The sequence below is a fragment of the Mus caroli genome, unplaced genomic scaffold (assembly GCF_978045245.1).
Source record: "Mus caroli unplaced genomic scaffold, Mus_caroli_1 scaffold_13, whole genome shotgun sequence".
Classification (NCBI taxonomy): Eukaryota; Metazoa; Chordata; class Mammalia; order Rodentia; family Muridae; genus Mus; species Mus caroli.
In genome coordinates, this window is record NW_028227268.1 from 119,283,180 (window position 1) to 119,307,231 (window position 24,052).

The window sequence follows — 24,052 nt, forward strand, 5'->3', positions numbered from 1 at the left end:
TGAAGGTCCAAGAAGTGTTCAGTTTTTAATTAAAAAAAAACAAAACAACAACAACAAAAAAACCCCACAGTATCTCACACAGCCCAGTCTGGCCTCAAGCTATACAGCCGAGGTGAACATTGAACATTTAATTCTTCTGCCCGCACCTCCCAAGTCCCAGGATCACAGGCATGCATGTACTATGCCTGGCTTCAAGAAACCAAAGCATGATACAAAATGATGAATGGCATTAACCATATTCTATTAGCTAAGCATCATTCGATAGTGTGAAACTGTCCTGTGGGACAACACTGGGTTTCCAACTCCTAATGGACTTCCTTGAAGGACCTCCAATCCAGAATTGAAACAAGATATTCATTCCGTAGACTGGCTTAGAGGGAAACAAATGCCCAGGCTGTGCCTGAGGCCCCAGGGAAACTCCTGGAATTGGTGGTGGAAAGAGGTACAATGGCAGGGTTTCAATTGCAGTATCTCTTGCTACTTCTTCCTGCCGCCTCTCTCCTTGAGGGCCAAGTGGATGACAGCACCACTGGCCATGTTGTAGTAAGCCAGGGAGTTGGAATCCTTGATGAAGATGCCCTGAAAGACAGACAAATGTCTTAATGGACACCACCTGTCTTTGACCACATGCAGACTCACAGAACTGAGCTTACTGTTATTCTAGACTTCACTACTATGGAAGCTTAAGGGAAGGTCAGGAGGTCAGTGAAGTATGGAACTTTGGCTTCTTCTAGAACATCTCTTTTTCCTTCCTTCTTTCCAACAGATGCAAAGTAAGGAACATTGTCAACATTTGGTTTAGTTTTCAACTTCCCAAACATTAGCCATGACCAAACTAAAAGGCACAGCTGACTTCTCAGGTCAAAAGGCCTTTGGTGATTACCCTTTTCAACACCCTATTTCACACAGGAAGAGAGGAAGCCCCAGAAAACCTGAAGATCCCTTTGCATCTCCATAAACAACCAGGCTGCCTAAGATCACATCATTGGGCTGCTCCCCATCCAGAGACCAAGGCTTTTAGACCCCGAATTATACTATGCTGTCAGAACCCAGCACTATTAGGTCCATCTGCCCCGGCAATCCAGCTGGATCACTTCTAGGATGGCCTCATCCGGGTCTCTCTTCATCATACTTTCTACAGATTGTTTCAGGGAAGGTAGAGGAATTGGAACCTAAGGGGCAGGACCCTTGCTTACTTCATACTGTAGTTTCTGTTTCCCCGCAGGCATGCCCGTGGCTTCATGAATCTTCACTTTGATGACAGAGACCTGTGGGATCAAAGAAAGTTCATTCATTCCTTTGTTAAGACCATCTGGAAAAAGCTGACCCAACCCACTGACTCCAAAGCACCTGTACCAACTGGGGGTGGCAAAACATACCTGGTCTGTGAGTGGGAGAGTGAAGACCAGACCCTGACCATTCAGCTTCCATTCCGTCTTATCCTGCATGTTGGGTACCTGCACTTTGATGGATACTGGACCCTGAAAAATGCAGTGCTCATTATGTCTGAAAAGCCCCAAGCCAATCAGGAACTATGCTGTGCTATCAGTTGCTCACCCAAACAACGACTCCTGCCCCTCTCACCCCTTTACTGCTGATGCCAGGTGTGACACTACACAAGGCTTCATTTCTTCTTTATTTTTCTAGACAGGCTTAAAGGTAGGGATCAGGGCTAGCCTAGGCTGACCTCAAACTTCCTGCTTCTACAGTTCTGAGATTGTAAGAGTATATTATCATACTGTTTCATTCCCATTCCTTAAATATTCCTTAAGTTCCAGTGAAGTTCTGCAAACTCAAGGACCAGCAGGGTAAAGATATGGTCTGTGAAGTACTGGTCTCAAACTCTGCAGACAAGACACCTAAGCTCAATGCTACTTGCCTGTGTCAAAACAGACTGGTGGGAACAGAAAGAGAATAGTCTGAACCTTTGGTAGGTGTTCAAAGAATAGACACACATTAGCTAAATTTTGTCAAATTTATGGGCCAAATCTCTTGGGACTGTCACCGCCTTCTCACCAAAGCCTAACAGCTTTGTCAGAGACCACCAGTACCAATATAGAGTCCTTATTCCAGAATGCCAGCAGAATCCTACTCTAATGAGCACCTTCCCAGAGCTGAGAGAGATAGATCTGAATTTAATAACTGTGCCGAGCGAGACTTCCTATAGCTGGTTTAGTGATCTGTCACCTCACTCCTGTGATAATGTCTTAGCAGCTGCATCTTCACAAAAGTCCACACTACCACAAGCTCCCAGCTACTGACCTCACATTACAAACATACCCAGAAGCTTCGTACGGCTGACTGACATCCCAGAAACTAAAGGCATGGGATAGCACATAACTGGGGCTTGGGTAACCCATGCTGCTGCCGGATACTGCAGAGCACAAGCAGTTTCCTGGGTCACAGACCTTGTTCCTGCGCAGGAATTCTTCCTCGGGCATGAGACTGTCCTCGGTCTTTAGTTTCTTGGATGGAGGCTCATCCTCCATAGGAGGTGGGGGGTGTACAGGAGGCATTGGAGCTGGGGCTGGGACTGGAGCCACAGGTGGGGCAGGCACAAAGGCTGCAAGGACACGAAACAGTAGCCCAGTGAGTACAGAAGAGGTGAAGAGGCCCAAGAGGCAGGACTAGGGAGATTTTGCTGGGTGATTTCGAGGCTTTGCTCCGTAAGAGGTGTGAAGTGCCATGCCTTGATGAGTCTGTCACTCAGCACATTCCCTGGCAGGGAGCCTTGGGAGGCTGCCTGAGTTAGGCAGCAGGAAAGGGGAGGCAATGCAAGGTCAGCCATAAAATAGTTACGTCAGGCTTCTGGACCTGTCATGGATCCGACCACCAAATGTAGACACACTAGCTATGCCATCTCAGTCTCTTGTCTCTCACAAGAAATATGGCTCCCAGGTCCCAGTTGAGACTTCCTCTGGGATGGATACTCAGTGGGAACAGCCATCATTAAGGCCAACCACAGCTTTATGGACTAACCCATGAGATGAGAAAGCAACACTACACACTGACCTGTTGGCACAATCATGGGAGGTGGGCGGGGCGCCATGATGGGAGGTGCTGCAGGAGGCATAGGTACCACATTGATCCTGGGTGCGTGGATGATGGGTGGCATGGGGGCAATCACTGAGCCTGGGGGCAGCCGGACCACAGATGCCATGGGTGGCCGAGGCATGACAGGTACTGCAGATACAACAGTGGTGCGGACTGGAGGTGGCATCTGAGGGTGGGAGGAGACACATAAGCCACAGGAAGCCAAGGTTCAGCTTCAGGAACACACCAACTGGTCACTCAGGATGGGGGTTGGACAACTTGGACTGCTCATCACTGAGACTCAAGTTTCACCTCAGGCCAATGATAGAAACTTGATGCTGAGAGTTCCAGGCTAATACTTTTTACCTGGGACTTAGTGGTTCAGATTCAACCAGCAATTCATGGCAGACAGCACCATTAAAGAGCCTGACCTCCTTTACTCAATAGACCACCAGTTCTCAAAGAACCATTAAGCCCACCCACAGTTCTCTGCCTCAAATCTGCTTCTCAGCTCACTCCCTAATCTGCTTCTGCCGCTCAGCTCACTCCCTAATCCAAATCTCCCCTGCAGTAGAAAATCAGGCTACAAGTTTCCTCTTAGGGTTTCTCTGTGTAGGCCTGGCTGTGTAGACCAGGCTGGCCTCAAACTCAGAAATCCACCCGCCTCTGCCTCCCAAGTTAAGGGATTAAAGGTGTGCACCACCACCACCCGGTCAAGTTTCCACTTTCAACTTGATTTTTTCTCTTTCTACTCCACCCACTGTAGCATCCCAACCCTACTGTAAACCAGTTGCCCTTCCTACACGAGAGCATCACCCCACCGTAAGGACCAAGGTTTAGAGCTTGTGGTCACAGGGTGGCCTCTGACTCACCGCAGGTGGCCGGGGCACTGATGTAATAGGGGGTGCTGAGCTGGGGATATTGGTGGCTGAAGATGGAGGTGGTGGCTGCTGAGGGATTTCATTGGGCTTGCTAGGGCCAATCTTCTCCTTAGTGTCATCTTCTGGCACCAGGCCCTTGGCCTTATGGATGGCCTCAATCTGCTCCTGGAGGGTGATGTTGGCCTGGGCAGCCTGCTGGGTCCGGGCCATGCTGCCTGAATGGCCATCCCAAGTCACCTGCATGGGAAAGCAAAGACATAGCTTGTCATGAACCGGCATGTGGGAGACAGAGGGCAGGAAGGCACTAGGATTCACTGGAAACGCACCTTCTCCTCGGGCTTCTGGATCTCCTCTTCACCAATCTTCTTACCAATGGCTGTCTCTTCTACCCCAAAGATGTCAGTACGTCGCTCAGCCAACTGCTTTAAGCTGCTCTCAATATCCAGACCTTACACAACAAAATAGAAAGGAAGGGAGCTAAGCATGCACCCACCCTCCTGACAAGTCAGCAGCTTTCTGGGAATGTAGAGTGGAGCTGGATCCACAGCACAGGCTGTGGGCCCCAACATGCACGTCATCATCCTCTAGGTCTGCTAAGACGTGATGCTTGTCCAACTCCTATTAACAGGACCGAAGACCAAGTCCCAAGCCTTAGGTAGCGCACCCACCTCCCACTTCACAAAAGCAAGGTCTCTGTGTAGTCCTGGAATTCTCTTAAGCAGACCAGGCTGGCCTCGAACTTACATAGATCCAACTGCCTCTGGCTCCAGAGTGCTGGGGCTAAAGGTGTGCACCACCTCATCCAGCCCTATCCTTCTTCTGCTTTATACTTGGCAGTAAGACTAATTAGTGAGTGTCACTCAAGGAGACTTTAACCACAAGTTCAAAAGAACAAAGGAATAAATATTCCTATTGCTAGATCTTGTTGTTGGATACCAGCAGACAAGTGACATCCCTGCCAGTGCCAGATTTTGGAGGATTCCTCTACAGTGTCCTGGGAAATACATATATCCTTTGCAATATCATAGGCTATATCTACCTCCCAAACTCTCATTGACCGCAACCATTTTGTGTCTGCATAAAAGAAGCTACAGGCTGGGAGCCTCCATCTCATCTCACCTGGTGCATAAACCTCGTCATCACTCTGCTTCTCTCGGATGGAGCGGTCCCGCTGCTCCAGCCAGCGGGGGTCAAGAAGCCCAATGCGCATGTGCTCTTGCATTTTGCTGGCAGGAATCTTCTCCCCAGTGATGGGGGATACAAGATACTCATCAGGAGCAGGGGCTGGAGGAAGGGGCTTGGAAGCTAGAGGAAACAATGTCTCAGTGAGAATACTGGGTTAAGAAAGTGGTGTGTTCAGACATCGTTCACGGAAACATCCACTCATTGCCACTCTTACACCAGGAACTCCAAACTGGAGATGACTCACTCTTTCCCACCACGAGGCCTGTAACATACGGGTCACCTCAAACTCTCCTAGAAACAGCCCATCTGAAAAGCACACAAAACCAATATAACAAGGACTGGGAGGCAGGACCGTACCTTTGGGATCATAGTCCTTCCGCACAATGACTTGGTCTGGTGTTGGGGGCAGAGGTGGAGGCATGGGTGTCTCTGGGGGTGGAGGCACTTTCTGCCCTTCTTCTTCATCGTCTGAACCCTAAAAAGCAAAGCAATGTCACAACTCAGGAGATGAAAGGCCACCTCCCAAAGCTCAAAACCACTGGCAGCTCTCAGGGTGGCAAGGAGCCTTAGTCCCTGCCAGCCAGTCCCCGTGCTAAGTCTCCTGGGGCAGCTAAGGTCAGGCGGTAGCAGGCCAAGCTGCTTCCTCACAACATGAATGGGAACATCAGAGACCGCGGTGCTAACGCTCCACCCAGGCATTTCCAGCAGCTGGCACCAGGCAGCCCCAAGAGGCCAAGTGCACTTCACATTCAGGGGAGAAATACAGGAGCCAAGTCAGCGCTAAATGGTAGCTGCCCCCAGAGCAATGCTGGGAGAAGGAGAAAGAGTCAATTCCCACAGACACTGGGGCCCTTTCTTCTCAAGCTGTACACAAATTCTTTCAGAGTGGGGAAAGCAGCTTGGCTCAGGATTCTGTGCTATTGGAGGGCCGAGCTGGAAGGGTTAGAAACGTCTGAAAGGATGTGTAGGCTACATTTAGACAAGCTTGGGAACTAGTGATCCTTTAGGCCTAAGTACTAGAAAGGCATCAAAGCACAGGGTGGTAAGATTCCCTAGCAGGGCTGTTGGAGGGTGGCTTGAGACCAGGGACGCTGAGCCAAAGGGAAGGCAATAAACCATGCAAGGCTGGCACCACTCTCAGATGTTTCCCATGACTCAATCTTTGTTTCTGGAATTGGAAAGAAGCGATGGGCTGCCTGGGCTTGAACAGTTGTAAGGCGTCTCCCGAGTTCACTACCTTTTGAGCTTTGGCTCCAGGAAAAAGGTCAAGCTAAACCTCCCTAGTAATTTACCTCATCCATGTCCTGTACTTGGGTATCCTGGTCCAGCTGGGAAGGAGTCTCCTCGGCCTTCTCCTGATCTTCCTCATCTGACTCAACCTCCATCTCCACTTCCTCGCTCTCCCCAAACTTCTCGTAGCGCTCCTGAATGAGGATCCGAGCTCCCAGCTCCTCTGGTGTTGTTGGTGGTGGGAAGTTTCCTAAAAGGGGTAATGCAGGGTGAGAAGCACTCAGGGTTGGCTATGCTACAATCAAACAGCTTTGAGTCCAACACTTGGAGGGCTAAGACAAGTGGACTTTCTGTGAGTTTGTCACCAGCCTGGTTTACACATCAAGTTCTAAGACAGCCAGGGCTACATATAGTCCCTGTGTGATGGCTATTCTTCGTTGTCAACTTGACTACATCTGGAACTATCTAAAAACCCAAGCAGCTGAACATGTGATCTGGGCCATACCTGCTAGGGCAGCCTATGTCCAAGGACATGGAAGGAGGCTTTTGCTTTTCACCCGCTTGCCCACCCTCCTGCAAAGTTTACGTATCCTGCTGCTGAAACATTCTTTCCCTAGTTAGGTTTCCAATGAAGACGAGCTGAGACATCCAGCCTTCTGTCCCTAGATCACAGCCTATAAGTCCCTCTAGTCCTCTTCTTATAGACACAGATTCATTCTCTGAGTTCTGTTCCTCTAGAAAACTCTAACATAAGCTGTCTCAAAACAAAGAGAAGGAAAAAGGCCACCCTTATGTCTGTGAGCTCCCCAGAGGCTGCACAACTGTCTCATTTCATCACCTATAGGATATCAGAGCCTAACATAGTAATAAGCTGTTGAATTGCATTTAACTTGGGCAAATGAAGCCCTCTGAAATAGAGGGAAACAAATATTAATAAAGCCCAGTGTCTGATTCTGCTGCTCCCTGGGACCTTTAGGGTTCTGGCTCCCACCTAGAGGCACTCTCTTGCCAGACCAACCTTGCTCATTGGGTTGAAAATCCACTGTCTCCACCACCACAAAATCATGCCAGTCAATCTGAGCATAAGCTACTCGCTCCTTCTCTTTCTCTTCTTCTTCCTTCTTCCTCTCACGTTCCTGAAATTTGGCCCATTCTACTCGGTAACAAACCTATGGAGACAGGAAATAGCACCTACAATGAGGCTTCATGGTATCTTTCCCATGGAGTTGTACCCCCTATATTCACAAGGGGAACTTCCACCAGAGTTAGAAAAGGATTCTGTGCTCGCAGCAGCAAACTTCCTTGCAGTAAATATGCATGAAAACCTAGTAACTGGTACTGTAAACCTGGTCACAAGTTAGTGGCTACTGCAAGTGGCTGCACAGCATTGGCCCTAGGGGAAACCAATCATATCCCCCCAACCCCTGCCCTTCGTTTTGTTTTTTTTTTCTTTTGTTTTCTTTTTGCGAGGTGATCATGTTGTTACAGTGTTCAAAGTTTATATATCATGATTAGTTCTCAGCAGAGAAACTTCTTACATCCTGTGGCAGTCAATGCAGAGACTCCTGCTGGAGATAAATGACAGTGGTATGCTCAGTGCAACGGGACATTCATATTACCCTTTCCTTGGTGCAGTGATCATTTGTACAAGAGAAAATACAAAGTGTGTAAGAGGGGCTGGAGAGATGGCTCAGCAGGTAAGAGCACTGACTGCTCTTCCAAAGGTCCTGAGTTCAAATCCCAGCAACCACATGGTGGCTCACAATCATCCATAATGAGATCTGATGCCCTCTTCTGGTGTGTCTGAAGACAGCTACAGTGTACTTACGTATAATAAATAAATAAATCTTAAAAAAAAATGTGTAAGAACCAGAAGATGGGAGCTATGCAGAAAGTCAGCTTCTGTCCCACACCCCAGCTGTGCAGCTGTGGCTACCCGCACAACATGAACCCACCAGCAGGTCATCAAAAATGCCATCCCTCCTTGAGGGACTGCGGACTGCTGGCCATTAGGGGTGGCTTAGGTTAAGGGTGTCATATTCTTCAGTGGTGTAGTCCCTGATAAGTGGGCCACGCTCCAGTAAATGTCTCATCCCGTGTTTGTGTAAACAACTCTTCACTAAACTCAGTAGGTCACTCTCTGTCCCCCAAAAGATGGCATAAAAGTAGGAAGGGGAGTGGAAGGTGCAGAGGAAAATGAAAGAAAACAAAGGGGGAGGGGCAAAGACATCTAAAAATCAGTATTTATATGTATGAAGCTGAAAGACTTTTTTTTTTTTTATTTCTTTATTATATGTAAGTACACTGTAGCTGTCTTCAGACACTCCAGAAGAGGGAGTCAGATCTCGTTAAGGATGGTTGTGAGCCACCATGTGGTTGCTGGGATTTGAACTCCGGACCTTCGGAGGAGCAGTCGGGTGCTCTTACCCACTGAGCCATCTCACCAGCCCTGAAAGACTTTTTGAGGGGGTGGGGAGGGCTTTGGGTTTTTTTTGAGACAGGCGCTCCTTCTTTAGCCCTGAGTGGCCTTGAACTTGTGAATCTGTGGTTGGACTAGGGACTAGGTTGGACTACACCTGGCAAACATTTTAAAAAATTTAAAAAGAAAACCTGGAACCTCTAAAAGCAGCCCCAATCTGAGAGTCTTTTTTTTTTTTTTTTTTAAGATTTTTTTTTAAAAAGATTTATTTATTATATGTAAGTCCGCTGTCATCAGACACTCCAGAAGAGGGCGCCAGATCTCGTTACGGATGGTGGTGAGCCACCATGTGGTTGCTGGGATTTGAACTCTGGACCTTCGGAAGAGCAGTCGGGTGCTCTTACCCACTGAGCCATCTCACCAGCCCCCCAATTTGAGAGTCTTGAGAAACCACTGTCTCAGTTAAAACCAAGCAGCACCAACATGCCTACTCAACTGTGAAAACCTGGTGACTTCAAAAGGAATCTATCACCCTATCATCCAGGGATCTGCTTGAGAAAAGGGTTTTCTGCCTAGAGGAGGGAAGAGAAAGTAGCTAAAGCTTCTGGAGAGAACACAGGAGACACCCACACAAGGCTTTTCTCCTCAGCACCCCAGGCCTAGGATCAGGCTGACCATCCCTCCTTGCCTGAGACGCTTGGTGTTTGTTTTAGAGGTGTTTCTAGTTTTGGAATATCTGCATAGACATGATAAATTAGATTAGATTAAACCCCAGGATGGAACTCATGTCTAAACCTGAAAGGCATTACATACAATACGTACATATTGTACTTGATCTCATGCACAGCCTGAAGGTTAATTTCATATGACACCGGTGTACCTGCATTTTGGAAGTGACCCATCACATGAGGTCAGATGTGGGATTTTGCGTGTCTGGTGTCATGTAGATGCTCACAAAGCTTCAGATTCTGGAGTGTTAAAATGTTCAGATTAGGGAAAGTCAACTCGAACTGCTTCAAAGATGGCTTCCAAACAAACACAAAACCCACACAAAGAGAACCCCTGCATGGTTGCTGGTAATAGGAAATTCTGTGTTTACCTGGTCCAAAACTTCTCGAGGATTTTCAGCCTCTTTCTTGAGCTTTGAAAATAAGCCTTTGGGTGGAATCAAGATCTGAAAGAGGATGAGAACAACTGTCAATACATCACACAGGATCTAAGACAAAGAGGCTGCCTTGCTGGCCCATCCCATCAAAGGACACAAGAGATGGATCCCAGCTCCACCTGTGCAGCTTTTAGGCAAGGTAACAATTAGAACGTGCTTTTCCTTCTCCAATGTTGATGCTACCACTTAAGAAAGCACCTTTAGAGAAAGCCATTTCCAGGACTCCCAGGAAAGTACTTAAACCATAGGCAGGTTTCCCTAAACAGGCTGTTATAGTTGCTTAAGTGACACTGATGTACCCTTATCATTTTGAAAATGAAAAGTCCTCTGTCCCGTTCAGGACCGCAGCTACCTCTTCCCCTTCTTCCCAGTATTTCTATACCCTTTACCCAGAGTAGCTATCTCCACCTGACACACAGGCTCCACACCTGTATTCTCCTACCCACTAAGAATCTCCATCAAGACAGACTCCTGTCTTCTCACTGGTAGAACTACAAATAATGTGTAACGTGCATTTCCCGAGGAATGGAACACTGACTGTCTTTATTCTAGCAGCCATTCCAATCCTCCCAGTTCCACTCACAAAGCAGCACAATTTTACCTTGCCCCTCTTTGGATCCCTACCCTTAGAATCTATCTGGTAGAACAGCTTTCTCCAGTGCCTCTCCAGTGCCAGTCAGTTATGAGTCAATGCCAATAGCCGAAGTCAGAGGATGAAACAAAAAAGTAACAAAATAGAGATGAGAACTTCTACTATGGAAGCAGCTCAAATTGAACCTAGGCCATCCTTAGAACTGATATGGGTTAAAGAGACAGCAGCAGCTAGAGCAGTGCCTGTTCTTCAGGACTGTGTTTGATTCTCAGCACCCACATGGTGGCTCACAAACATCTATAACTACAGTTCCAGGAGATCTGATAATCTCTTTCAATTACATGGCCCCACACACAAGTGGTGCAGAACAACTCATACACAAAAAATACAAATAGATACAACAACATTTAAAAATCCACAACCCTGAGGCTGTGTACTTTAGAATCCTGTGGCTGTAGCTTTCGGTCATTGCTTTACTGCTCTACCTGATCCTAGATTTGGTCATTCTCTAAAAACACATTTTTGTTTGTTTGTTTGTTTTTTGAGACAGGGTTTCTCTGTGTAGCCCTGGCTGTCCTGGAACTCACTCTGTAGACCAGGCTGGCCTCGAACTCAGAAATCCCCCTGCCTCTGCCTCCCAAGTGCTGGGATTAAAGGCGTGCGCCACCATGCCTGGCAAAAACACATTTTAAAATACTTCTAACTTTATTCTTCAGAGACAGTACTTACAAGTCCTTTCAACTTAAATCTCTAACAGATGTAGGCCATTCCACTAAAAAGAAAAACAAGAAAAACATGCCACTGGTAAACCTACACCAGGTTGAGTAGCCTTTGTAACATATCAAACATTTTATTGTTAAAAGAGAAAGTCTCTCAAAGAGCTCAGGCTGGCCTCGAACTCCTAGTACTCCTCAATCTTCATAGAACTTAAATTACAAGTGTTAGCTACTGTATCCAGCTCTCTGACAAATTTGAAATGTTAGATTACTGTATCCGATTCTTTTTTTAAAAGACAGTTTCAGTCTGTAGGCAAGGCTGTCCTAGAACTTACTATGCAGCACGAACTAGCCTTGAACTCAGTGATCCTCCCTCATGAGTGCTGGGATTTCAGCAATCAGGAGGTAGAGGCAGGCAGACAGATCTCCCTGAGTTCAAGACCAGCCTGGTCTACGGAATGAAACCACACTATAGGAGGAGACCCAGTCATTTGACAAACAAACAACAACAACAACAAAGAGTGCTAGGACTAAAGGTGTGCACCACCATGCCTGGCTTGCCGTGTTGATTCCTGACTGCAGCAGTGCGACCTAGGGTTGAGAGTAAAGAAAAGTGCCAGCTCTCCAGGCCCAGCTCTGCAGCACCCGTGTGACTCCAGGCAGGATAACTGAGAACAGTGGCTGCTGTACACATTATCAGGGCCCTTGGGAAGATGTTGCACATGTGTCTTCAATGTTAGTTGATTCATACTGAACTTTTTCTCATATAAGTTACTCCATAGGATAAAGACAGCCAAGACTTGAATCTCAGCAACACTGCTTACAAGCCTGAGACCAAGCAATCATGAATGATTTCACACTTCATCCAGTTTTGGTCTCTTTTTCCTTAAGAACAGTGCTGAACCCAGCACCTTATGCTAGGAAGCAACTCTACCACCGAGGAAGAACCAGAGCCCCATGAAACCATCGCTCTTCGCTGGTTTCTGCTTGTGAATGTTGAAGAACGCCACTTTAAAAGTTCTGTGAGAATTAAAGTAGGTAACAGTTAAGAGCTTGCTTCTCGGGCCATGGAGCAGACAAGTGGCAATGCAGACACCTAAAAGCAGATAGGGCTACCTAGTCTTGTCACACAGCAAATGACCACCTAATAACAGCAGTTTAGAAACACGTCTCTTCAATACCAAGAGGTATTTAAAGAGATAACAATATAAGCTGGGTGTGGGGACCCATGCCTTTGATCCCATAGACAAAAGGATGTCTGAATTTGAGGCCAGACTGGTTTACAGAGTGAGTTCAAGGGTCAGTCAGGGTTAGGGTTATACAGTAAGACACTGTCAAGAAAAGAAAGAAAGAAAGAAAGAAAGAAAGAAAGAAAGAAAGAAAGAAAGAAAGAAAGAAAGAAAGAAAGAGAGAAAGGGGGGGAGAGAGGGGAGAGGGAGAGGGAGAGGGAGAGAGAGAGAGAGAGAGAGAGAGAGAAAATAAAGATTTAAGGCACACTTTTAATCCCAGCACTCAGGAGGCAGAGTCAGGTGGTTCTCTGAGCTTGAGGCCATCTTAGACTACAAAACTAGTCCAAGACAGCCAGAGCTGTTACACAAAGAAAACCCTGTCTCAAACAAAACAAAACAAAAAGATTTAAAGCCAATGAGATGGTTCATAGGGTAAAAGCACTTGCTATGGAAGCCTGAGAGAACTGAAAGCTGTTTTCTGATGCCAAGCAACCTCCATGGCACGGCACAAAAGCACCTACACACTCGCACTTTCTCACACATTCGCAAATATATAAAAGCGTTTTAAATCAAAACTTTACATTAAGCTGGGATTCATATGTCACACAAAGCAAATACCCTTGTTGACAGAGTGGATGCTGCATACCCAGTCGTGAGATACTATACCACCCTGGACCCAAGCCCAGCACCTTGGTATACTGCTCCACCAGCTTTGTGAAGTAGTTGAAGAGGCTGTGCTGGGGTCGGAGAAAGTCAAACTGGTAGTTGCGCTGCTCTTTCTGCATCAGCTGGGTCAGAAACTGGCGCCCATTCCTGGCCACAAACTGAGCTGTCAGCTTCACTACATCCAGATCGAAGGCTGAGATGGAGGGGGGATCAGCGATGAACTCAAACTCAGGAGGGGGCTCCTTCGGCACTATGGTCTCTTGGATCACCTGGGCTTGGACCTAAGACAGAGAGTACAGAGCAAGAACAGAAAGGCGTAACTCTGGTGAACAACTAACTCTGAAGCACAACAGCCAGACTCGGAAGTGAGGATATCACTGGAACTTGCTAGAAGATTGGCATCACTGTCTCACCCAACTGTGCCTCAACTCCCTAATCTGCTTCAAGTGAGACAGTCTACAGCTCTACTCCAGTCCTGACATCAGAGGTTTAAAGAGGTGGCAAATATATAGGAAATCAGAGGTAAAATATGACTTAAGAGGCTGGAAGTACAGTAAGGTCCATGTGTGTAGTGATTCCTACTGCAAAAAATTCCATTGATGACTTCCAAGAGAAGCAGGAACCTGCACAGGCACTGTGAGTGCTTTTACACACGAGGAAAGCCACAGCAGCCTCAGGCCCTACAAGCAGCAATTGCAATGCAAGGCTTCAAACATGACTTCAACTTTTATTTCTCACAGCCAAATAAAAGGTTGCCTTTTCCACAGAAGTCTGAGAAAGGTGCAAAATGATGAGACCAGGCCAGTTCTACCCAGCAGACAAACGCACTGGTTCTCTGACTTAACCGACACTCTTGACCGTCAGTACTCCTGGGCCCCAGCACCAACTGGGCATTGGAGCAGCCCCAACAGAAGGGAAGGAATGGCACAAGGCTACATCACCTCCTTCAGCTCAGCTGGGCCAAAAGGTTGCTCCTACACTACAATTAAATTAACCCTCACTCCTTGGGTCAATAAATCATAAGCCTTGGTTAAACAGTTGTTCTGCTGGGCTCTTCACAACCTGAGCCTGGAGGATAGAGCTTCACAACCAGTGTTCAGAAGCTTCTAGAAGCTGACGGTAACTTTATTTCTGCCCATGGTGGTTGTGATCGCGCACAGCAGAGATAATTATGCCCGCCCACTAACCCACAAAGAGAGGCTGGACTGCAAACCTTCTGGGGCAGCTGCTGTTGCGTAGCTTGCTGCTGCTGCTGCATAACCTTGGGGATGGCAGCTGAGGGCTCCTGAGCCTTCCCCTCCTTGAACTCGCTGACCTTGTGGCGGTAGTAGGCATGGTAAGGGTCATTGGGATTTAAGAAATTGAACTTGGGATTGTTGATCTCATTCTGTCGAATCCTAGCTTCAAATTCAGGCCCATTTCTGCAAAAAATTAAAATGAGATAAACAACATAGCAAAGAATGAATTCACTTGGGAGGCAGAGGCAGCTGGATTTCTGAGTTCAAGGCCAGCCTGGTCTACAGAGTGAGTTCCAGGACAGCCAGGACTACACAGAGAAACCCAAATCTCCTTCTATTTCAACATCTGTGCCACCACCCACTCACCAAGCAGTCCATGCCTCAGGATAGGAGAGCTGCTCTGGAGCACTGAGGAAGCTGTTTGTTTCTTGAGCATCAAGGAATCAGTCGGTACCACCAGCCAGTGTGGGCCTGGCTGCTTCCACCACAGCCGTTCCTTGGCTCCCCCGCCACTTCTATGATACCCACAATCAGCTGAACAACTGCTTAGTTCTTGTAATAAAACACTTCTTCTTTGGCTAAGAATGCAGCATAATTGTAGCGTGCGTATCTAAGGTTGACAAGGCCCTGGATTGGGTACCAAGCTCCATAAAAACAAAAACGATAAAAACCTTGAACAGCTAGTAAAGTATTAATGTCTTGCCCAAGTACTGCCTAAAGTAACTTCATTTATGTCTGGGAGGTTCACGAAGGAAAAACTGCTCTGCAAGATTTCTATCTTCTGTATATATCCTGGATGAGGCCACAGTGTGGTGGCTGAGTGCGTAAAGGTCCTTGCTGACATGATGGACACTCTGAGTTCTGGTTCAAGTTGTACTGTCTGATCCATGTGTATGTGTCCATGTCATGCACACATACCGGTATATACCCACACTAAAGAAATGCCGTACTCCAGGATAATGAAAATATGTTTGGAGAATCCTGATTTTTAGGGTCCCAGTGGATATAACTCAAGAACCATAGTTTTTTCTCTTATTTGTTGAGATACAGTCTCCCAAGTCCAGGCTAAGGACTGGCCCTGCCAGGATTGCCTGCCTTTACTTCTAGGTGCAGTTAAGTGTGCCACCAAATCCAGCTCCAAGGATCACACTTGCTAAAAGGCACATAAGTCTTAAAAAGACACTAGATACCTTCAAGTTTCTTGTTCACTACTTTTTCCCATATGTCAAATGTGGCTAATACCACTTTTCCTCTGTATCTTCAAATACTGAAAACATTTACTTAAGTAGTATTTAAGGAGATGCTCAAGACTTTTTGAATACAATGGTCTGCAAACACAGAGGGCAGCTACCACTGTGTAGCTTAGAAGGGGCAGTTCCACCAACACTGGAGATGACTGGCCTATCAGGAGATGCCCTGAGGGCTTCCCCTGATTCTCTGGCCTGAAGCCTGCATTCAGAGGTGCCCCAAATATACCAAGCCAAGGTTCCAGGGACTAGTGACAGATAGGCTACGCTTTCTTCAGACTTTCAGACCCATGGTTCTGTCAATTAAGCAGAGCAGAAGACAAGATGCAGGCAACTTTATGGTTAAGATTAGCCATCACAACAGATCCATGGCACAGACTGTGCAAGCCTTAGCCTCTAGCAAGTTCTGGTCCCACCCTGTAGCGTGACTAATACCATGAGGTCTCAATCTGACTGTGCATCAGTCCAATTAGAACCTCCTGCTTTGGGAAGAAGCATTTTCCTACCTCCCTATGTAATGTAAACCATACACAAGCAGGATGGATACAGCTCTGGGTCCTGCCACATCAGGTCCATGCCTGGAGGTCTGGTTTGTCTCTTGCAGTACTGCCTCCTAAGCCATGGTCTCTACACACCAGGGAACACTTAAAAAGATGATGAGAAGGCAGATGTACTTATTCCAAGAAATTTCAGTGCTCTAAGTTGGCTTACTGTTAATTTTAGAATTAGATCCTCTAACACAAGAGACAGATCTCAGCAGAAGAGCCTGACTCTAACTCAGCCCAGCTGGCAGGGCTTTTTGAAGGTAATTTCCAATCTAGCTTTCTGAAAGGAAAATGCAGGAATGGGAAGACTCATCGACAGAGAAAAAGCTCCTTTTACGAAGTCAGACTTAGCTGTAGATACCCACTGCCTGCCTCCTGAGTATGTGGCCTACCAGAGGAGAGACCTGAATACCAGCTCTCTCAGACCAAGATTCTGGCCTGTCCCTTCACTATAAAACATGCAAAAGCAAGATCTGAATATATTTGTAGTTTCTGAGGGGGTGGGGGAAAACATATGTGTTTATGCTCACATGGAGACCAGAGGCCAACAGTGAGTAGCCTGTACAGTAACATTTTCATTCTTAGTCTTTGATACAGGGTCTTACACTGAACCTGGAACTCACCATTATGGCATGGTTAGGCAGGCTGGCCAACCAGCAAGCTCCAAGGAGTGGCCTACCTTTACTCATCAGGGCTGGGGACAGACAGACAGACACCCACACACACATACAGGCGCACTCACACACCCTCCCCCCCCACTCCCAAGCTTTTCTGTAGTTGCTGGAGACTCAAGCTCAAGTCCTAATGCTTGTGTTGCAAACATCCATGGAGTCATCTCAAGTTTAGATTTTTAGAATCCCTACAAAAATGATCACCATGATCATCTGGAAACATGGTGAGATTTTTACACTACTAGAAATAGAAATCACATGGAGAATCTAGAGAAAGTACCCAAGGAGCTAAAGGGATCTGCAACCCTATAGTTGGAACAACATGATGAACTAACCAGTACCCCGGAGCTCTTGTCTCTAGCTGCATATGTATGGAAAGATGGCCTAGTCGGCCATCACTGGAAAGAGAGGCCCATTGGACTTGCAAACTTTATATGCCCCAATATAGGGGAATGCCAGGGCCAAAAGAATGGGAATGGGTGGGTAGGGAAGTGGGGGGCAGTATGGGGGACTTTTGGGATAGCATTGGAAATGTAATTGAGGAAAATATGTAATAAAAAAATATTAAAAATTTTAAAAAAATTAAAAAAAAAGAGCATTCATATAAAAAAAAGAATAATAAAAAAAAAAAAGAAATAGAAATCATATCCTATACATGGAAACACACACTCACTCTATCACTAAATTACACAGCCAACCCATTTATTTTTTTTTTTTTTTGGTTTTAGCTTTGATTTTATAGACCAGAGTGGCCTTGAACTCACAGACATCTACCTGCCTCTGCCTCATACATTATGGGACTTGAAGGTATGTGCCATGACTGGCTACAATCCACTTCGTTTTCCTTTTCTAGAAAAGAAAAGAAAAAAGAAAGAAGAAAAAAGAAAAGAAAAGAAAAGAAAGAGAAAAAGAAAACTGACTCTGTGTAGGCATGTGTACATGAATGTGTATTCAGATTCTATAAGTTGTGGGGTCCTGGGAGCCAAACTTAGGTCCTATGTAGGACCTATGTAGGAGCAGAAAGCGGCCTTAACTTCTGAGCCGCTTCTCCAGCCCCCATTTCCTGTCATTAAAACAGGGCCCACTGTGTTGCAAGGCTAGTCTCTACCTTCCAATAGTCCTTTCTAGCACCAAGATTACAGGTATGTATCACACCATGCCCAGTAATGAGTATTTATTTTTAAGAGAACTTAGTTGTGGTTTTTTTATTATTATTTTATTTATTTTTTATTTTGGGGGGCTGTGACAGCAGGATAACACAATTATAAAAAGCTACTTGGGAAAACTGCTTGAGATGTTTCTAAATGCATGCTTGTGTGCACCCGTACAGAGGCTGATGTCCACTGTCTTCCTCGGTCATTCCCTGCCTTATTTTATTTAGATTTATCTGAATATTTATTTCAGATAGGGTTCATGCATCTCCAGCTCACCTGAAATGCTATGAAGACCAGGGTGGCCCCAAACACAGAGATCAACCAGCTCCTACCTTCAGAGTACATGAATACACTGGCCCCACCTTAGTTTTTGAGGCAAAAGACAAAAGCTCTCTCACTGGACATGAAGCATAGCCATTTGCTCCAGGAATCTGTGTCTCTATTTCCCAGTACTGAGGTTACCAGACGGAGTCACTGCTCAATCTCGCTTTACCATGGGTACCCGTGGAGTATACACCACGGGATCCAAACAAACTCAAGCTCTTGTACTCAACACCTGACTGAACTAGCTGTCTCCCCAGGCCCTGAAGCTTTCAATGCTCTCTTAGCCGGTACTGTTTCACACAGAGTTCCTTCTAAAGAAACCTTCTAGCCGGGCATGGTGGCGCATGCCTTTAATCCCAGCACTTGGGAGGCAGAGGCACGGGGATTTCTGAGTTCGAGGCCAGCCTGGTCTACAGAGTGAGTTCCAGGACAGCCAGGGCCACACAGAGAAACCCTGTCTTGAAAAACAAACAAACAAAAACCAAAACAAGAACAAAAAAGAAGCCTTCTATAAGGGAAAGACAGTGTTCAAACTCCTCTTACAGCTTCACCTACCAAGTGCAAACACTGGAAACAGTCTCAAAAGGAAACACATAGCCTGGGCACTGCAACCTCTCCATAGAGAGCATGCAGCATGAGAAAACGAAAAATTAGGAAATGTTTCCAATTTAACATGCAAAGAAAATCAAGACATAACAGAACTTGTCTAAAAAGGATGCCATGGTCAGAAGGGAACAGCTAATGGTGACAACAGCTGACAGGAGCAGTCCTCACAGTAAGATCGCACTTCTTCATTATGCAACAGCCTTTCCCCAATTATTAGCATCACAGGAGAAAGGGGCAAGGCATTAGGGTTATTATGAAATATTAGCCAATCACACACAACACTCAATGCCCTATCGTGAGGCATCTTTTCAGTGAAAATCCAAATTAATTAAAGTCTGTAAAGTGATCTGAACTCTCATGGAGTGCACAGTACAATTTATCAATCAGAATCTCTTTTGATGCTTCACTTTATTAGGAAGGTGGGAACAAAACAGTATTAAATGATTCAAGGTGGTGGGGATGCCCCCTAAAGGGAGTGACAAAGTGTGGGTCCTGGACAACACACGTCCTGTACACACTTCAAGGCCAAGAAGCTCTGCCATGTAAGAAGCAGTCTGGTTCAGGAAAAGCCAGAAATCCTGACTGACTGTGAAATCGCCTCATTTCTAAGTGTGGTAATAGAGTTTTCTCTTTTAAGGACTCTAAGAAGAAACTAAACATCTGCAGACTGGATAATGATGCTGGCTGCCAAAAGAATACTCTCTAAGTGCCCTAAGCCAGGAGACGTGCTGACCGCTGGAAGTCAAGGGGCCCTTAGAAGATGCCATCCAAGGATGCAGAAGTATGTGGGATGAGGAGGCTGTTCACCTTGCCTGGAAACTAGCTAACATGCTGAACAGCATGCTCTGGATTCAGCTGAGGCTCTGGGGAAGTCGTCCTTTCACAATGAGAATAATCAACTCCCCTCTTTTTCTTTCTTCAGGTTAGCACAGCATATGCACATCAGCAGTCACAAAGAAGCTACCAGGAATTTCCACAGGCTTAGTTTTGGAAGCAGAAACTCCTAGTGACTACACAGCTAGGCATGGCTTTCACTGCGATTACTGTTGTGGTATGTGGTATCTATCACCTACCTCACTGCTCTCCTGTGGTTTTGGAAGAAGTAAGGAGTCTAAGCCAGAGCCTCTAGAACTCCCCATGATGCCCCTGTGCTGCTTTAAAAGCCCTTTATGCTACAAGTTCCCTCTGTACAGAAGCAGCTGTTACCTGGCCACAAAACTGGCAGTCTTGTCGACGATGTTCCTGACCTCCGGAGGCGGGTAAATAATGCCGACCACTGGCTTGGACGGGGTGGGATCCTCCTTTGACGATGCTTCTTCTTCAATTGGCTGTGAAAACAGAGAAAAGGTAGTAAGGGCTTCAAGTCCCTGGCTCGGATTAGGCTATCATAAACGCTCCATGATACTACTGACAGGAACGTCTGTCCTGTAGACTGCAGACTCTCTTGGGCGGGGATGCAGTTAAAAACAAAACAGAGGCCTTCCTGGCCTCAGCCTTCTTCCTTGTGGTCGATGCCTTCTTCTCCCAGATAAGCAATGCCACTGACCGCCAAGTACCTGGTCATTGGCGACCTGCTCTTCTCAGCTCTCTGGACCTTCCTGTGGTTTGTTGGTTTCTGCTTCCTGACCAACCAGTGGGCAGCCACCAAACCTCAAGATGTCTGGGTGGGAGCGGACTCAGCTCGGGCAGCCATCACCTTCAGCTTCTTCTCCATCTTTTCCTGGGGTGTGCTGGCTTCCCTGGCCTACCAGCACTACAAGGCTGAAGTGGACGCCTTCATTCAGAACTGCGTGGATCCCACCCCGGATCCCAACACAGCCTACGCCTAGCGCCTCCGTGGAAAACTACCAGCAACCACCCTTCACTCAGAATATGGAGACTACTGAGGGCTACCAGCCTCCCCCTGTGTACTGAGCAGCCAGGGACAAGAAGGCAGGGAAGGGGTGGTTGGGAGAGGGCCACCCCCCTACGCTGGACTTCTCTCAAGGGTTGCTGCTCAGAACGTAGTCCCTTGCCTGTTACAGTTGACAGCCAAAGAGTCCACGCCTTTCTGCATCCCAGCTGCAGCCAGACAGAGCACACCTGAAGTGCCCATGCCCAGCGGGGCTTCGCCGCCGCCCACCCAATCCTCAAGGGCATTTTTGAGAAGACGGTTTTGACTAGATCTTTTTATCCCCCACCATAGTACTGTAGATAGGACCCAGGGCTTGGATTTGCTTAACCAGCACAGCCATCCAGCTGTGTGCTCAGCTCCCTGTTGCTTTTAGTAACCCCGATCCCCTTCTCAGAAAGCCAGAAGCAGGTGCCCGTTAGTGCTACCATGTTTTTGACCCATGCTAGTTTCTCCACTGCTGGAGACCATGGGAGCCCCAACTCTTTTTCCCCAAAGCCAAGCTTGGGGATCCTCGTGCCTGTCTCCCCACGTCCTCACTCAGGTTCAGTAGCCAGCTCTCTGCTCACTGCTGTGTCTTCTGGGGTCACCACTGTGCCAACCGTCCCCTGGCTGCCTGCCTGCCAGCCCTGGGACAGGCAGAGGGACAAGATGCCATTTCCTTCTTTCTCCCGCTCCTGGCAGGAGGGACAGCATTTGCCTGGAGATAACACCCAGCTTTATGTAAATATCCCCAAGCAGCTGTTAGATACTAGTGGGGAGGGCAGGAACCCCTGCACTGAATGTATTGGAGACTTGGTGGGGATGCCCCTGCCCTCAGATTCTATAGACTAGTTTGAAGATGGAATAAACGGTTTTTCTCAAAAAAACAAAACAAAAACAAAAACAGGGCAAGTTTCCTCAACCATACTGTATTTACGCAGCCATTCCTAATCTAGGGGAAAGAACGGTTTGCCTGGCTCTCCTCTTTTTGAATGGAGGCTTCGTGGTTCACATAAGACCCCAGAGGAAACCGAGGGTGCAGGTCCGCACGCTGGTTTTAAAAAGTCCGGTTCTAGGGAGATCTTTTTCGAAATCAGAAGGCAACTCAGCGCGCTGACTCCTGGGACTTGCAGTCCCTCCAAGTCCTTCGGGGTGGCCTGAGCTTCCAGCAGCAGTGCCACAGCGCCCGCGCGGAGGGGAGGAACGAGGCCTCCAGCAGGCCTGCAAGCGGGGGAGCACGGGGCACGATACCTGTTTGGACTCAGTGGCTACAGGCGGCGGCGGGGGCACCGCCTGCACGGGTCCGGCCTGCATGACTGCGACGCTCAGGGCTGCCAGTCCGCCTCGGTGGCGACAACCGGTGCTACGACAAGGTTAAAGCTCACCACACGAAGTATCCAACTCAATGACAAGATGGCGGCGACCCAGAGAGAGAAGCCGCGGGGCCACTTCCGGTCCCGCCCTCTCGCCGTGTCGCACTTCCAGCCCCGCCCCGCCTGCACCTTGGCGCGGTACGCCGTTGCCAAGGAAGCGGCCTGGGCTCCCAACTCAAGAGTTGCGAGGCATTCTCGGAGCCTCAGACGCTCTGGAGGAAGTTCTGTGAGCCAGACAGACAGAGAGCTGAGGCTGCGACGCCGGAGACAGGTAAGCCATTCCACATCCTCTGACTCTGAACTTCCCTCCTGACTCTGGCCGGTTCCCGGACCCCTCAGCGCCCCACCCCTCGCCCCTGTTTCTTTCCTGTTTGACCTGGCATTTTGAAGATGCCATAGAGTCCCACTTACCTTTAGCCCCATTTTTTGGTTCAGCACCATCTCCTCTGCATCCCTCCTTACAGAGTCCAGGACATGGTGCTAACACCTTTAATTTCAGGAGACAAAAACAAAACAAAACAAAACAAAACAAGCAGATCTGAGTTCAAGGCCAGCCTGGGACAGAGCAAGTTCTAGATGGAGAAAAGCATAATTCAGGCGTAGTGGTACATACCTTTAATCCCAAGAGACAAAGCCATGCAGATCTCTGAGTTCAAAGTCAATCTACTGAGCAAGTTTCAGGACAGCCAAGCTTAGGCAGTGAGGGAGTTGGAAAACAGAAAGCTGGTAAGATAATAAAGGGGATCAGGTTCCAGCCACAGGAAGCAGAATTCTGCACTTTGGCTGCGTGGCTCTGGCTTTGGAGTCTAGAGTAGAAGGGATTACTGTGACAGTTGATGCTGCTTAGCTGGAGCTAAGAAATTAGCAGTGATTAAGAAGAGACCAGCATCACTGAGGTGACATCTTCTGGGAAGTGTTTTCTGAGAGCACAAAGAAGCTGTGTTCCAGAGATAGCCAAGGTTGTTGCTGCAGCTGGACTTGGCAGTATGTAAGAGTTACCCAGACAGTATTGGTTTGAAGGCATGAAGGTGTCATGAAGAGCAGCTGAGGCTTGGCACCGTGAGAGGCCAGGGAAGGCCATTAGTGAAGGTGCAGTTACAGTTACAGTTGATGGCCCAGGACTGAAGGGGTCATGCAAAGGAGTTGAGGCTTGCCCCATGAAGAGAGCCTATGAGAGGCTCTTGGTGAAGCCTAATTGCAGTGGAAGACCCCAGTGTATTAGAGATGCCAGTACCATAGGATGATAACCAGGAACAGCAGCAGCAGTGGACTGGAGTCAAGCAGAGCCTAGAGTGCTAGAGAGGGCAGAGCTGGAGAAGTGATGCCAGCCCTTTAGAGGATCCCCAAAAGATCATGTGTGGATCCCAGACATTGGAATAGAAGTTATATTAAGAAGCTGTAAAGTTGAAGTTGCCTTGGAGACTCCAAGATGTTAGAGATGCCAGCGTCATGAGAGAGATACCTGCCAAGGAAAGCTGCTAGCAGGGAGTGAGACCAGCCCAAGAGAATAACGTTTGTTGCTGCAGAATGCCAGATCTGCCAACAGCAGTCAACCAGGATGAAAGGAGCTGGAGATCTGAAGCGTGCTTTGACATTGGATGTGGAGACGTGGACTTTGGAGTTTGCCCAGCTGGTTTTCTGTCTTGCTTTGGTCCCAGTATTTTTGACTTTATATGGGATTACAGTTAAGAGACTGCTTGAATCTTAGAAGAGACTTTATTTATTTATCTATTATTTATATGAGTACACTGTCTTCAGACACCAGAAGAGGGCATTGGATCCCATTACAGATGGTTGTGAGCCACCATGTGGTTGCTAAGAATTGAACTCAGGACCTCTTGAAGAGCAGTCAGTGCTCTTAACTGCTGAGCCATCTCTCCAGCCCCTGGAATTTTTTTTTTGAAC

General features: G+C 47.4%; 2 protein-coding genes and 1 pseudogene across 4 annotated transcripts in view; 2 read left to right on the forward strand and 1 right to left on the reverse strand.

Annotated features, from left to right (window-relative positions):
* On the reverse strand, positions 1–22,194 carry Sf3a1 (splicing factor 3a subunit 1). Its single transcript, XM_021176379.3, has 16 exons — positions 22,026–22,194; positions 20,108–20,229; positions 14,330–14,537; positions 13,140–13,397; positions 9,848–9,922; positions 7,348–7,498; positions 6,392–6,579; positions 5,457–5,574; positions 5,034–5,219; positions 4,241–4,362; positions 3,906–4,151; positions 3,013–3,220; positions 2,409–2,563; positions 1,380–1,481; positions 1,197–1,268; positions 1–579 (listed from the first exon to the last, which is right to left on the reverse strand). Exons 1-16 carry the CDS (start codon positions 22,086–22,088, stop codon positions 478–480), a joined length of 2,376 nt encoding a protein of 791 aa, XP_021032038.1. The 5' UTR covers positions 22,089–22,194; the 3' UTR covers positions 1–477.
* Positions 20,373–21,196, forward strand: LOC110304947 (synaptogyrin-2 pseudogene; annotated as a pseudogene).
* Positions 22,188–24,052, forward strand: part of Ccdc157 (coiled-coil domain containing 157) — a 19,968-nt gene continuing 18,103 nt past the window's right edge. For 2 of the 3 annotated variants that reach the window (XM_021176761.3, XM_085829149.1), the window contains exon 1: positions 22,188–22,418. In XM_021176761.3, coding sequence (XP_021032420.2) covers positions 22,188–22,418 — 231 coding nt within the window. The remainder of the gene's footprint in view (positions 22,419–24,052) is intronic. The other variant, XM_085829150.1, reaches the window with a different exon arrangement.